This window comes from Scyliorhinus torazame, chromosome 7, assembly GCF_047496885.1.
Source record: "Scyliorhinus torazame isolate Kashiwa2021f chromosome 7, sScyTor2.1, whole genome shotgun sequence".
NCBI classification, from domain to species: domain Eukaryota; kingdom Metazoa; phylum Chordata; class Chondrichthyes; order Carcharhiniformes; family Scyliorhinidae; genus Scyliorhinus; species Scyliorhinus torazame.
In genome coordinates this window covers 120,774,384-120,787,279 of record NC_092713.1, presented here as the reverse complement: position 1 = coordinate 120,787,279, position 12,896 = coordinate 120,774,384, and the positions used below count along the sequence as shown (strand labels likewise).

General features: G+C 43.1%; 1 protein-coding gene across 3 annotated transcripts in view; it reads left to right on the top strand.

Moving 5' to 3' along the window:
* The window catches only part of camsap2a (calmodulin regulated spectrin-associated protein family, member 2a), a 331,161-nt gene extending 319,452 nt beyond the window's left edge, over positions 1–11,709 (top strand). For all 3 annotated transcript variants that reach the window (XM_072511419.1, XM_072511418.1, XM_072511420.1), the window contains 4 exons: positions 285–357; positions 4,248–4,363; positions 8,332–8,450; positions 10,181–11,709. In XM_072511419.1, the coding sequence (XP_072367520.1) occupies positions 285–357; positions 4,248–4,363; positions 8,332–8,450; positions 10,181–10,486 (614 nt within the window). In that variant the 3' untranslated portion in view covers positions 10,487–11,709. The remainder of the gene's footprint in view (positions 1–284; positions 358–4,247; positions 4,364–8,331; positions 8,451–10,180) is intronic.
* Positions 11,710–12,896: the final 1,187 nt, after the last annotated feature.

Here is a 12,896-nt window from a genome sequence, read left to right as displayed (position 1 = left end):
CATTACTGCTTGTAACCTACCAATTTGGGAAAATATTAGAGATGCAAACAAAAAACTGCAAATGCTGGAGATTTTTGAGTATGTCAGAAACTCACAGGCTGCCAATCAGCATCTGAAAGAGCGAAGACAGCTCTGGCTAAGGATTCCTTGCCCAAAATGTTGACCTATATCTCTCTTATCAGATGCTGACTGATCTGGCACAAAAATAACGAACAATGTTTTCAAGAAGTAAACCGTTCGACTTAACTGCTCTGAATAACAGTTTTACTTTTGCTATTTTCCAGCTTCCTGTCTATCTTTGGCATCGCTGAACACAGCACATGCTGACAGTGTACATTCAGGAAGAAAAACTCCCAGGTAATAATAATAACACCTCATATTTAAATATTTTGCAGTTGTTCATTTCTATTCCATGTCGTATACAGGGAACAAACAGCTTTGAATAATGCTCTGAAATTTAGATTACTATCTATTACCAAGTTTTTGGTCACTTGCATATCCCCTTAGGTGCTTTAGTATCAACTTTTGTTTGGTGACACTTCTGTAAAGCGCCTTGTGATATTTTACCATGTTAACAAAGCTATTCTTTTTAGATTTTGTTGTAGGTTTTAATGGCATCAAGGGGTATGGGAAGAAAGTGGGAATATGGCATTGAGATTGAGGATCAGCCATGATTATACTGAATGGCAGAGCAGACTCAAAGGGTTGAATGGCCTACACCTGCTCCTAGTTTCTAGATTTCTATATAAGAGACGGTTATTTGTGAAGATTTCTTTCCAGTTAAAATATTGATTAAACTGTTGATTTAATCCCTGAGGAGAAGACATTCAACAGTAAATTTAGAATGCAGATGATGTATATGACCTCACACTTTCAAATATTTTCCTACAAATGTTGACTTGGACTTATTGCCACATAGAGTGCACTCCAATCATCAAAGTTTGAAATGTAATCTGAAATCAGTACAGATAGGTGGTCTTGATCTGCGATAGGTTATTATCAGGTATCTTAATACTTGATGATGGATTGAGGCTGAGTAAATTTCGAAGAGTTAAATACCTCTCTCATCATAATTTGTTTTGTAAGTAAATTGCTTCACCCATATATTTGACAAGGGTTTCCCAAACGTTTCGAGCCTAGGAACCCTTAGTGACCTCCCAAGAGCATCAGGGAACCCCAAGCAATGTCATGATGTCGATGCCCTTTTTGCCATGCAATAGGTGCGAACACAGAAATAAAATGTAAATAAGTCTTTTTTAGCTATTTCTATGTATGTATTAATCTGGTAATGACTAAAAAGTTGTCTAATTAAAAATATATTAACCTTTGTCATTTTTAATGGGAGTAATGATGCTGGAAAGCTGATTGTAATATCAGACACATCCATCTCTCTTTCACACACAGATACACACACACACACATGCGCACGCACCTCTCACATTCAAATGCACTCGTGTCTCTCTCTCATATTCACACACACGCTCACATGTCTCTCTCACGTTCAGATCCTCACACATAAATACACACTCATCCTCACACACGAACATACTCACATCCTCATACACACTCGCCTCTCGCTGAGGGCCAAGCCCCCCCACCATTACATTCCCGAGGCCCAAACCCCAATCACTGCTTTTCCAAGGCCCTAACCCCATTCCTTTCCCAAGGCATCACTGCCTGTGGGCCACATGCAGCCTCTCCCCGCCACCACCGCACATCTTCTGGCCAATTCGTCTCCTGTTGGCTCTTGCCTCATCTTGGCCTTAATGTTGGTCACAGCCCATCAGCATCCAGTGCTCCGAGAGGTCTTGTTCCGATTGGCCCATTTGATTTCTCCAATTCTTTTTGAAGTTTGCACATTAGAACCGCCGTTTAAAAATCATGTGGCAGCCACCAGCTTCGTGGACCCCCTAGAGACTCTTCGCGTTTGGGAACCCGTGTTAGATATAGAAAACCAGACAGTGATCCGATTCAAACATTCCACTAATATAATCTATTGGTCACACACACATGTGATGTCATTATGTTACTATCCTTGAGTAGGAAAAATAAGTAGTATTGTATTATTTTAGAAACTGAAGGATAGAATTATAATTCTTAAGGCACGGCATTGGAAGTTAATAAACGTAAGACATTATTGTTCAATTTATTGAACATAGTCCAAAAAATAATTATTATTATTTTTATAATAATCTTTATTGTCACAAGTAGGCTTACATTATCACTGCAATGAAGTTACTGTGAAAAGTCCCTAGTCGCCATATTAACATCAGCATCTCCCAGCGAAGGAAATTGCATAGAATTAATTACATCCTAGCTGCAACATAGCTTCAAAGTCATTTCGCAGACTTTTATGCTCCTTGCAGGTGGGTTTTCTGATGGTTTGGTGGGGAGGGGGAGGTGTAAAATCTCATGAGCACCTTTCCCGGTGCCTACCTGCCTGCCCCGTCTCCATCTTTGAAGCAGTGGGAAGGCTTCCCGTACTTGTGCCAATTGAGACTCTTAAGTGGGTAACCAATAGCCACTCAAGGGCTATTTCCCACGTTCACGACTGTTTCACAGGTGACGGGCAGAGGGCAAAGATAGGTTGTAAATTTGCAGGGGTAGGGGGTAGCTCCTTTTGGGGATCCCTGTTTCGATTGGAGGCCCTTCCACCCACACCCCAAGCTCCAGACACTCCCACATTTTCCATTCCTCCTGTCCTGTCCACACCAGCCCCCAAGACTCCTTGCCCCCTTGACAGGGCCTGTCAGTCTGGACCTGGTGATACCCCCCACTTAACTTACATCCAGTTCCAGCAATTAATGTATTGGGGACTGGCTGGGTTCCCAGCAGTTGCTGCTGGGATGAAAGAGCTGCCAGCCATCTGATTGTCCATCAGCTCTTGGAGGCAGGATTTCCTTCCCAAATGGGCGTGGAAGACACATCCAGGTAATGGCTGCCAAGCCACGGGACTGGGCAGGAGTGGAAGATATGGCCACTTCTGGTCCTGCCCACCTGCTCACTAGACTAAAATCAAGCCCATTGTTTTATAAGATTCAAAAGAAACAGTGTCAGCCGTGGCTTAGTAGCACAATTTCTACTGGGTGACATAGTTGTTGTCATGATATACACCAGTATATCATGGTGCAGATACACATACACTGATGGACACATAGCAAGACCAATCAACACCGCAGCCAATCACCAGTTAGAGCACACTCACTATAAAGACAGGGGGCATCAGAGTTCCCGCTCATTCGGGATGCAGCCTCCTACAAGGACAGAGCTTACAGCTTACAGCACAGGTCCTCACCATGTGCTGAGTGCATAGACTGGTTCGGACAGGCATAGGTCTTTAGTTTAATCTAACATCGTGTTAACCCACAGTGAAAGTATGTTCAACAGTTTCTAGCTTAATAAAATAGTGTTGCACTATTTTGAGTATTGGTGGCCTGTATGTGTTCCACTGATCCAGAGCACCCAACACATCAGTTGTGGGTTCAGGTTTGACTCCAGAGACTTGAGCACCAAAATTTAGGTTGTCACTCCAGTGCGGTGCAGATGGAGTGCTTCACTGTCTGCGATGTTGTACTTCAAATGGGACATTAAACTGAATCGGCGTTGACACTTTTATGTGGACATAATTCCATGGCATTATTTCGAAGAGCAGCAAAGGAGCTAACCCAGGTGTCTGGACCAATATTTATCCCAATATCAACATCAGTAAAACCAAGTATCTGGTCGTTCACATTACTGTTTTTAGGCGCTTGTTGTGTGCAAACTAGGTGACATGTTTCCCACATCATTACAACAGTGACTCCTTCAAAAGTACTTCATGGAGGTAAAGCAATTTTGAACATCCTGAGGTTGTGAAAGGCACTGTGTAAATGCAGATCTTTATATTATTGATGGAATTCTCCGTGCTCACGCCGGGTCGGAGAATCGTCAGTGACGCGGGAAATTCCCACCACACCGCTCCGACACCGGGACACGATTCTCCAGCGACCGTGCTGGCCCCCTGAGGACTGCTGAATCGCTGGGCCAGGAGGCCCGTTGACGCTGGCGTACACCACTCTGGTGTTTACGCCGGCGTCAACACTAGGCCGGGATTTCGGAGAATCCCGGCCAACATGTTCAGAACAGAGGAATTCTCCCTGCGATACTTTGCTATTTAAAAACTAGAATTGGCATACTTATTCATTATATAAAACTTCTGAATTAATCAATGATTTTTCATTTCACATTTTTAACTATTGAATATACAGGTCGGAATCAGTTGATGGGTTCATGTCACCAAGTTGTTCTGTTAATCGCAATGGTGAAAAAGACTGGGAGAATGACTCAACAACTTCCTCAGTTGCTTCTGCAACAGAGTACACAGGTAATATTCTCTAATATTCTTAAATATTACTTTAAAATTGGTGCCTTTATGTTCTCATTCTCTCCCTCAGTGAGCCCACATAAAGAGATTGCCAGAATGAATCTTTCTCAGGCTTCATATATAGCACAGAAACAGGCCTTTCAACTCAACTGTGCTCTTGTTCACTCCACATGAATCTTCTCTCATTCCATCTCCCTGTTTCTAACCTTTCTGTCATGTTCTGTAGACTGGCCAAAATAAATGATAAACTACAGAACATCAAATTTAAATAATTTATTTTTAACAACTATGTGATTAAGATAACTGAGACAAATAAAATAATGAACTACCAACACTAATTAACTATTGAAGAGCTACTGCAAAATACATCTGTCTCCTAGCATGACCTACTTCTAACTCCCAGAACCAGAGTCACGTGATGAATTAACACTGCCACCTAGTGGCCGGAGTTTGTGCATTACATTATGTACATAACTGCAGTATGCATATCATCACATCCCCTTTCCTTCAGAGAATGAAATTATTTACATACATTGGAGTGTTCTTTACATTACATCATGATATGCATAACTGTTTACATGGTTAGGCTTCTTTTTACACTCTGTCATAAGTTCAGTCTTTCTGGCTTACACCTGATTCTTGCAGACCTTCTCAGAGTCTGCTGAACTTGCAACGGTTCTTAATTTTCTGTATTGGTTATAGGTTGAGTTTGATGTTCCTCGTGTATTGATGTGTCATCCTGTTGTTGCGTTTGTTCCGCGTGTTCTTCAGATGTTTTAGGGCTGTTGCATGTTTCCTCTGATGGCTGCATCACAAATGGCTGCCATTCTTTGAGTAAAACTCGTCCATTCCTTCTCAATATAACATCTTCTGCAGTAGGAACAATATACAAGTTGGGACCTGCTTGATACAGCACTGTTGCCTGTTGAGACCACTCTGGTCCTTTAGAATCTCCTACTCTCACCGTATCCTCTCGCTGCAGAGGTTGCAGTCTTTTGGCAGACCCATCATAGAATCCCTTCTGCCTCCTTTTCTGAGATGTCACTTGTCTAGCCAACGAGTGGTCCACGGGCTGATGAGGAAAGCGAGGCGGGGTGGTTCACATTTGCCTTTTCATTAGCATTGGAGCAGGCAAGAGGCCTTTGACCAGTGATGCTGAACGATAGCTGAGGAGGGCAAGATAGGTTTTATCGCGACTATCCAGAGCTTTCTTTAGAAGCTGTTTGACGATCTGCATTCCCTTTTCAGCCTTATCATACAACTGGGGGTAATACGGATTGGAGGTAATATGTTGAAAGTCATATTGCCGGGAAAATTCTGCCCACTCATAGCAGTCAAAACACACACCATTGTCGCTCATGGTGACATTCCAAAAGCCGTGTCGGGCAACAATTTCTTTGACCTTCTTACACTTCTTGCTTTTGAATTCGACAATTGCGCTATCTCCGGGTAGTTCGAGAAATTAGAGAAACCCATGAGATCTATCATCCAGAAGGACATGGGCAGTTGCATGGGAACACCACCAACTAAGTTCCCATCCAAACCACACGCCATCCTGACTTGGAACTATATCACCATTCCTTCAGTCTATGACCAGAAGGTATTCCTTTCCATGTAAATGGAAAAGATCCATACCGACCTTCTGTCAGGAAATTGTGACTGTGTCACCCATCTACATGGGTTCCTTGGTCTGTCTGCGCTAAAATATTTGGCATGTTTCACAATTCTCCACCATTAACTCAATATCACGATTGATGCCAGGCCAATAGACTGCTCCCTCGCTCTCCGCTTGCCCTTTTCCATCCCCAGGTGCTCTTCATGCAACTTGACAAGGATCATTGACGGTAGTGCCTGTGGAATCACAATTTGCTGATTGCGCAACAGAAACCCGTTAACATCACTTAATTCTGCTGGAATATTGTAGAAGCTCAAGCTTTGGGCCATCCAACCTGGATATACTTTCTGACCTGCAGGATAGTGTGCTTGGCAGCTTCCTCTTTCATCGTTTTAGACTAATTGGCAGAGACTTTGCCATCATGTCGGCCAGCATTAGTGGTTCCTCAATGCAGGTAGCTTTGGAAAGCGTGCCAGCCACAATAAGGTGCTTACCTGGCGTATACACCAAATCAGAGTCGTAACGCTGCAACTTCGTAATCATTCTTTGGATTCGTGGCGATATCACGCTAAGATTATTTTTGCTGATGGTGACCAGCAGCCTGTGATCAGTCTCCACAATGAAAGTTGAAAGACCGTACACTTAATCATGGAACCTTGTTAGCCCATTCATGAGCCCTCGGCATTCTTTTTCGATTTATATGTATCTTCTCTTGGTGTTAGACATTGCCCTGGACGCATACACCACTGGCAGCCAGTCTTCTTCCAGACCCATGCTGGAGTAGGACCGCCCCCAAACCATCTTGTGATGCATCAGTTGATATTTTTGTGTTTTTTTGCTGGGTCAAAAAACATAAGAACTGCAGCAACTCACCAAGACTCTTTTGACAGCTCCTTCCAAACCCATGACATCTATCATCCAGAAGGACATGGGCAGTTGCATGGGAACACCGCCAACTAAGTTCGCATCCAAACCACACGCCATCCTGACTTGGAACTATATCACCATTCCTTCATTATCCCTGGGTCAAGATCCTCAAACTCCATTCCATAGAATCCCGACAGTGCAGGAGAGGGCCATTTGGCCATAGAGTCTGCACTGACCCTCTGAAAGAGCACCCTATGTAGGCCCTCTCCCCGGCCCTATCCCCATAACCTCATGACCCCACCTAACCTGCACACCTTTAAACACTAAGGGACAATTTTGCATGGCCAATCTACCTACCCTGTGCATCTTTAGACTGGGGGAGGAAACCGGAGCACTCAAAGGGAACCCATGCAGACACAGGAAGAACATGCAAACTCCACACAGTCACCCAAGGGCAGAATTGAACCCGGGTCCCTGGCATTGTGAGGCAGCAGTGCCACCCATTCCTAATAGAATTGCATGTATCTACGACAAATGGACTGTTGCATTTCAAGAAGCCACTCAATGTTTTCTGAAGTTCATTTAGGAATGGGTAATAAATGTTGGCCAAGCCCACATCACATGAACGAATATTTAAAAATGAATTGGGACCAGATTAGACCAAGATCCTGCCCCCCCCCCCCCCCCTCTCCCGGCCCCATTTACACCAGACCTTTGAATTCCACTCGGGTAAGCTTTGGTTGGATATTTCCCACATCAAGGGACGATATTAATAGGAGTCACAAAATCCCTGGTAAACTCTTCCCTTTTATGCCCTTGCAGGACCCCGTTGGAATTTAGTTAAGAGTTATTACAAGTCTCTTTTTGACACCCCAAACATTCACAAGACTCAGGTTCTAAGGGAATAGAAGTGACTCCAGTGGGAGCTGAAGAATGGGAGAAAAATCTTCCCTGATTTAGTTGGGGGTAGCTGCCCCTTGGGTCCAGCATCAAGGCACTGCACCATATCAAAGCTGAATGGTGTCTGACAAGGCTGAGAGCTGCTGACATGTAAACTTTGAAGCCACCAGTGGCACACCCTGGCTATGCAAATACACACTCCCCCTCCCCGATTTGGAGAAAGGTCATGAGCTGTTGGTTGGGGCAAGGATTTTGTTCTGCTGAACTTACCTGGTCCTTGTCCTTGGATTGGATGATTTTAATTAAACTTCATGCTAGAATTTCCAGGACTGACAGATATTTCTAAAGGAACATTCAGATATTTATAACCATCATATTTCTTTGCCTTTATAGGTTATAATTTTGTATATATAATACATATGGGATTATTGGATAATTAAAGCGAGGAGCTAAATGTAGCTTGGGCAGAAGTAATATTTTGTATTAACCTTGTACAGTAAAACATTCATCAATTGATACAAAAAGATAATATGATATTTGTGGTTCTTTTGAAGTATGCATTTATAATTCATTCATATGTTTGCAGGGCCAAAGTTATATAAGGAACCCAGTGCAAAATCAAACAAGCATATAATTCAGAATGCAATAGCTCATTGCTGTTTGGCTGGAAAAGTCAATGAGAATCAGAAGAATAAAATACTTACGGTAAGATCTGGATTCCTTATATCATCTGTCGTGTTGCCAAAACCAATCTTTGTTTTAAATTCAAAAATACTGTAGCTATTTCGTGCCATATAATTCAATGCAGCAAAGTCCAAAACTGAGCTCACCAATCATGAGAAATTTCTCATTTAATTTAAAGCCTTCATTTTTATCATGGTTGCTCTAGGATTAAGTATACAATGAACAGAGCACATTATGTGCTCATCATTGCCCCCAAAACTTTTTTGTGGAATGCACAGGCAATTTCTTTGAGTACACAGTTCCTTTCAAATTTTGTTGCTTACACAGTAATTTAAAGGGACCAACTTGTAAGTGGCCGGCACAGGGATGATCTGGTTACTGGACAGTTTCACAGCTTACAGGAAACATGGTATGCATTGGTTGAAAATTTTTATGGCAAAGGCAAACTTCTTTTTAAAATCAGGGGCGGAATTCTCGCCCCCCCGCCCCCCCCCCCCCCCCCACGCCGGGTGGGAGAATCGCCCGGGCGCCACGCGAGTCGCGCCACGCCGCCCCGACGCCCGCACGCGATTCTCCCACCCCCCGCCCCAAACCGGCGCGGCGAGAATCACGGCTGGCCGCTGGGAGAATCGCCGCTTGCCGTTGGTAATGGGCGAGCGGTGATTCTCCAGCCCGGATGGGCCGAGCGGCCTGCCCAACACGACAGGTTCCCACCGGCGCCGTAAACACCTGATCGCTGCCGGCGGGAACAGCGCGGGAACGCTGGGGGGGGGGGGGGCTGCCTGTGGGGGGGGGGGTTCCTGCACCGGGGGGCGGCTCAAAAGGGGGCTGGCCCGCGATCGGTGCCCACCGATCGGCGGGCCGGCTTCTCTGAAGGAGGACCTCCTTTCCTCCGCCACCCCGCAAGATCCATCCGACATCTTCTTGCGGGGCGGCCACGGGGAGGACGGCAACCGCGCATGCGCGGGTTGGCGCTGGTCAACCCGCGCATGCGCAGGTGATGTCATTTCCGCGGCGCCGGTCGCGTCATTTATGCGGTGCTGCTTTTACGCGGCGCCAAGGCCTGGCGCGCGTAAATGACGCGGCACCGTTCCTAGACCCCCTGGGGGCGGGAGAATAGGGGGCTGGGAGCGGGCTCCGACGCCGGAGTGAAACACTCCGGTTTTCACTCCGGCGTCGGGACTTAGTCTCCCGATGGAAGAATTGCGCCCCAGATCTTTTTACATGCAGTCTCATAATTAAAACTACTAAATTATTAGAATTAAAATGATAGAAAAGGCACCTTCCCATGTCTTTTTTGAGTTAGCATGTGTTTTTTATATTGTGGATGGTTTTGTTTTGGTTAAGAGAAAACGACTTTGAATGAACAAGTATAGACTGCATTCGCTCATTTTAATATTGTTTAGTACAGTTGTCTACATTTTTGTACAGTGCATTAAATAATAAGGCATTGTAGGCACCTGGTGTGACCAAATACCTGAATTAAAAGTTAATTCTTCATGAGTGAGTCTGGATGGTGTTGACGGGTTGTATCGACATGAGACACCACACTGAGTCCAATTGTAGCACTGTTGTCACCACACTGGCTGAGTTTAACCAGCTCATCCTAGTACAAGTCCCGTACCATCTTTGTGGATTGTTATCTTTCTGTGACTGTTAGGTTAGTCAAATGTTTCTATAGTATATTAAAATATGCTTTCATTGGGTTAAAGATGACCAAATTATCACAGCTTTGTTTTGTGTACTTTTAGGAAATGGAGAACTCAGAAGCCAATAACTTTTTGATCCTTTTCCGGGATGCTGGTTGCCAATTCCGTTCACTCTATACCTACAGCCCAGAAACCGAAGAAATTATTAAGTTGGCAGGAATAGGGCCTAAAAACATTGGAAAGAAAATGATTGAGGGACTCTACAAGTACAACTCTGACCGCAAGCAGTTTAGTCGCATTCCTGCCAAAGCATTGTCTGCCTGTGTGGACGCAATTATCATCCATGGCTACTTGTGGCAGTATAAAAGACCCAACACACCCAAAAAGCTCACCCCAACAAGGTCGTAGTAAGGAGAGCCATTGTGAAAACATTTAATGGCATTAAACAATTGCACTTCATCGTAACTTCTATGAGGAAGAAGGGGTTTTCTAGTTGCCAAGAGCAACTCTTATGTTTGTAGATTTGATAATATATCTAGTATGGACAGTAATTGAAAACTGGACACCAAACTCTGCTTTCATTATGCACAACTGGAATATATATGTTATGAGGCATTGAAGGACATCACTATTTCAATTAGAGGTAAAATGTTTAATTGTGAAGTGATTTTACCTTGATTCATTCTTGCAGTTTTCTATTTGCTAATTAATGCGACATCAATACCATAACTCATTGTTTGGAACACTGGAAGACCTGAATGCTACATATTTAAACAAATAAGTAATATTTTTGCCTTAGTCACATGTTACATGTTTTGACAACTGCCATAAGATTCTGTTTATGCTATATTTTAACGGGTAGGATTTTATATGCATTCAGCGTTCTACAGTATTAGCCATATCTTCATAAAGGGGCTAATGAAGGCTGATTAATTTGAAGGGTGCTATGTTTTGGTGATTTACTCTAATTCAAGGCTACTGTGCTGGTACATTATTTTCCAGAATATCTACTGGAAGCAGGTTTTGTACCAGTATTTGCAATTAACCCCAAAAAGTTGAGTTGTTCAGTGTTCAGATCACAGCATCATTGGCGTGGTTAAAATGTTTTAAAGTCATCATAGTAAGAAAACCATAATCTGTGCTGGCAATCCTAGTATTACTGTGGACTACACTACTGATGTGTGCAACCTAAGCCTCATGGTGTTGCCTGTGATTTCTGCTGTTTTACTTGATGCCCTCTTAATAGGTACAGTGTACCTTGAACAGCAAGAAAGGATAGTGATAGTCGTAGTGTTGTGAGTGATGAGTGAATGTAGAGGCCAAATTATGACACCAGGTCAGGAGTACTGAAGTTAGACAATGAGGCAAAGGACGTTGACTGAAAAAATTATGGCAAATGGAAAGGAACAAGATTTTTAAATTATTTTAGTTCTATGGTTAGTCTAGTGATCCATGTGTGTCTGTTTTAAACAGCATGAAATTTAAACAGCTAGAAAAGCATAATTCACATTCCATCTTTTTGCCGAGTCATTCCATTGGTGAATAAAGTGCAAGTTTATCTTTGTTAAGATGCAATAAGCGCTTGCTTATTTAAATGTGTTGGAAAAATAAAACTATTCAAACAACTTTAAGTAATACCTTTGGTGTTCCAACTGAATTAGAGGCCACAAATTGTGAAAACTGGGTGTACAGCATTCTGAATTGTTATCTCACATTGCAGATTGGTTTTTACTTACAAAAACTGTTCAAGAATATCTCAGCATTGTTTGAATAATTAGCATAATTAGGATTGGGGTGCTTCTTCCTTGTATTTTCACTACACAATATACTTGCCCATCATGGGCTGCATGGTGGCGCAGTGGTTAGTACTGCTGCCTCACTGCGCTGAGGACCTGGGTTCGATCCCGGTCCCGGGTCACTGTCCATGTGGAGTTTGCACGTTCTCCCCATGTCTGCGTAGGTCTCACCCCCAGAACCCAAAATTGTGTGCAGGGTAGGTGAATTGGCCATGCTAAATTGCCCCTTAATTGGAAAAAATAAGAATTGGATACTCTAAATTTATTTTTAAAAATACTTGCCCATCATTCCTGAAAATTGTAAAGCAATTTGATTTGACCAAACAGTGCACAAGTTTTCACTCCTTCTCATTCTATACTCAAACCGCAGAGAAAATTCACACATTGCATTTGTGTTGCAACTGTGTTACCAAATGATTTTTCATTTATCATTCACAATCTTTGCTCACGGAACATGAGAATCTTTGTTTAGTGTTAGAAATTGCCTTTTAAGCATGCTGTCCAGATGTTTCTAAAATTTAACGCGTTATAAACTCTGCTTTTAAATTTTTTCCTATGTTTTTTACTGCAGGATGCGACACAATGTTATTAAGGTTTTTGAGAGTTTAAATTTATTTAGTCATAAGGGCGGCACAGTGGGGCAGTGGTTAGCACTGCTGGCTCACGGTGCTGAGGACCGGGTTTGATCCCAGTCCCAGGTCACTGTCTGTGTGGAGTTTCCATATTCTCTATGTGCCTGCATGAGTCTCACCCCCACAACCTAAAGATGTGCAAGGTAGGTGGATTGGCCACGCTAAATTGCCCCTTAATTAAAAATATATATATTTTGTCATTATCAGCAAATCCATCTTCAGAATTCAAATCATTCTTGAACTGACGTAACTCTAGCCGCTTGCACGCTCCTCTCTTTTCCATTTTCTCCATACCTCTTTATTTCCTGTTTTCTTTCTCTTCAACCCAGTGTACAGCATTTAAATCCCTCATGCTGTTTCTCTACATCTGCCACTGATGAGATCTTGTTT